Source organism: Mizuhopecten yessoensis, unplaced genomic scaffold (genome assembly GCF_002113885.1).
Source record: "Mizuhopecten yessoensis strain PY_sf001 unplaced genomic scaffold, ASM211388v2 scaffold8463, whole genome shotgun sequence".
Classification (NCBI taxonomy): domain Eukaryota; kingdom Metazoa; phylum Mollusca; class Bivalvia; order Pectinida; family Pectinidae; genus Mizuhopecten; species Mizuhopecten yessoensis.
The window spans coordinates 269,593-272,479 of record NW_018407560.1 but is presented as its reverse complement, the minus strand read 5'-3'; the positions used below and the strand labels follow the sequence as shown (position 1 = coordinate 272,479).

At 42.3% G+C, this 2,887-nt stretch overlaps 1 protein-coding gene across 1 annotated transcript in view; it reads left to right on the top strand.

Moving 5' to 3' along the window:
- Positions 1-461: 461 nt before the first annotated feature.
- LOC110456006 (TBCC domain-containing protein 1-like) overlaps positions 462-2,887 on the top strand; it is a gene marked incomplete at its 5' end in the record, with an annotated part of 18,196 nt that continues 15,770 nt past the window's right edge. The window contains 2 exons of the mRNA XM_021506516.1: positions 462-528; positions 1,829-1,908. Coding sequence (XP_021362191.1) covers positions 462-528; positions 1,829-1,908 — 147 coding nt within the window. The remainder of the gene's footprint in view (positions 529-1,828; positions 1,909-2,887) is intronic.

The following is a 2,887-nucleotide window of genomic DNA, read 5'->3' as shown; positions in this document are numbered from 1 at the left end:
TCCAGACACCCATTGCGATGTCCAGACACCCATTGCACTGTCCAAACACCCATTGCACTGTCCAGACACCCATTGCACTGTCCAGACACCCATTGCACTGTCCAGACACCCATTGCACTGNTATTGCACTGTCCAGACACCCATTGCACTCTCCAGACACCCATTGCACTGTCCAGACAAACATTGCACTGTCCAGACACCCATTGCACTGTCCAGACACCCATTGCACTGTCCAGACACACATTGCACTGTCCAGACACACATTGCCATGTCCAGACACCCATTGCACTGTCCAGACACCCATTGCCATGTCCAGACACCCATTGCACAAGCTTATATTACTAGTGCAAAAATAAATGGCATCTATCATCAACATTTATACATTTTTAACTTCTAAATATATAAAGTTGCCAATGCAATGTTCAAACCAACTTATAACATTTCTGTTGTAAAATTGAAAGTTCTTTTCTTGTTTCTAGGAGCAAAATAATTATCATGAGCCAAGTCAGCAAGCAGACAATATCACGAGTAAGTATCACTGTTTGGTAGTAAGGTGTTTTTACAGTAAGTATCACTGTTTGGTAGTAAGGTGTTTTTACAGTAAGAGTTTTTGACATGATAATAGACAAAAAAATACATTTCACTTTCATTGTTTGCCTTTATAGTTCTCAACTTTAGACTGGTTAGCTCACCTGGTCCATAGGACCATGGTGAGCTTATGCCATACCGCAGCGTGTTCAGAACGGCCAAGTAGATTTTGACTAAATTTGGTCTGGAGAATCCTTACGCCAAGGGGACTCAATTTTGTATAAATGGTGGGTGTGGCCCCCCTTGGGGCAGAGGGCTGGGGCCGAATAGGGGAAATAGAGGTAAAACCTTCAAAATCCTTCTCCTACCCTAGGGATTAAGGAATTTTATCCTTATTAAGTCTGGAGCATCCTTGGGCCAAGGGGACTCAGTTTTGTATAAACCATGGGTTTGGCCCCCGAAGGGCCTGAGGGGCGGGGCCCAATAGGGGAACATAGCAGATTATTCTTTAAAATCCTTCTTCTTCTGTAGGAATGACAGGATTTGGTCCATATTTGGTCTGAAGCATCCTTGGGTTAAGGGAAACCAATTTTGTGTAAACTGTGGGTCTGGCCCCCTTGGGGGCTGAGGGGCGGGGCCCAATATGGGAAATATAGCAAATTCTTAAAAATCCTTCTACTTCTGTAGGAATGACAGGATTTATTCCATATTTAGTCTGAAGCATCCTTGGGTGAAGGGGTACCAATTTTTTATAAACCATGGGTCTGACCCCCCAGGGGCCTGAGGGGCGTTGCCGAATAGGGGAAACATAGCAAATTATTCTTTAAAATCCTTCTTTTTCTGTAGGAATGAAAAGATTTGGTCCATATTTGGTGTGAAGCATCCTTGGGTAAAGGGGAACCAATTTTGTATAAATGGTGGGTGTTGTCTCCCAGGGGCAGAAGAGCGGGGTCCAATAGGAGAAATAGAGGTAAAACCTTTAATATCCTTCTTCGACCATTGTGATTAAGGGATTTTATCCTTATTTAGTCTGGGGCATCCTTTGGCCAAGGGGACTCAATTTTGTATAAACGGTGGGTATGACCCCCCTAAGGGCATAGGGGTGGGGCTCTGATTGAAGTTTGTTCTCGCTATATCTCAAGTACTGGATGGATCTTTCTGGTCTTTCATATGTACTTAAAGCACCTACCATGGAGTGCTATATCTTTACTTCATACCAATTATTTTAAACTTATTCAGGTGAGCGATACAGGCCCTCTGGGCCTCTTGTTTTAATGTAGAACCTCTTTCTGTTTTGTAGAGTTCTGGAACACTGGAGAACAGCAGTGTAAAGATACACAGATGTCACTATTCTTACCTTTACCTACTGTCACCCCTCAGGTAAAACACTATACTTATCTGTACCGACTGTCACCCCTCAGCTAAAAAAACTATACTTAGCGATACAGGCCCTCTGGGCCTCTTGTTTTAATGTAGAACCTCTTTCTGTTTTGGAGAGTTCTGGAACACTGGAGAACAGCAGTGTAAAGATACACAGATGTCACTATTCTTTCCTTTACCTACTGTCACCCATCAGGTAAAAAACTATACTTCTCTGTACCTACTGTCACCGTAAAGCAATATACTTGTCTGTGCCTACTGTCACCCCTCGGGTAAAACAATATACTTATCTTGTCACCCCTCAGGTAAAACAATATACTTATCTTGTCACCCCTCAGGTAAAAAACTATACTTATCTGTACCTACTGTCACCCCTCAGGTAAAGCAATATACTTGTCTGTACCTACTGTCACCCCTCAGGTTAAAAAACTAGACTTATCTGTACCTACTGTCACCCCTCAGGTTAAAAAACTATCCTTGTCTGTACCTACTGTCACCCCTCAGATTAAAAAACTATACTTGTCTGTACCTACTGTCACCCTTCAGGTTAAAAAACTATACTTGTCTGTACTTACTGTCACCCCTCAGGTAAAACAGTATACTTATCTGTGCATCCTGTCACCCCTCAGGTAAAACACTGTACTTATCTGTGCCTACTGTCACCCCTCAGGTAAAGCAATATACTTGTCTGTACCTACTGTCACCCCTCGGGTAAAACAATATACTTATCTGTGCATACTGTCACCCCTCAGGTAAAACAATATACTTATCTGTACATACTGTCAACCCTCAGGTAAAACAATATACTTATCTTTGCATACTGTCACCCCTCAGGTAAAAAACTATACTTATCTGTAACTTCTCTCACCCCTCAGGTAAAACAATAAACTTATCTGTACCTACTGTCACCCCTCAGGTAAAACAGTATACTTATCTGTGCATACTGTCACCCCTCAGGTAAAACACTATACTTATCTGT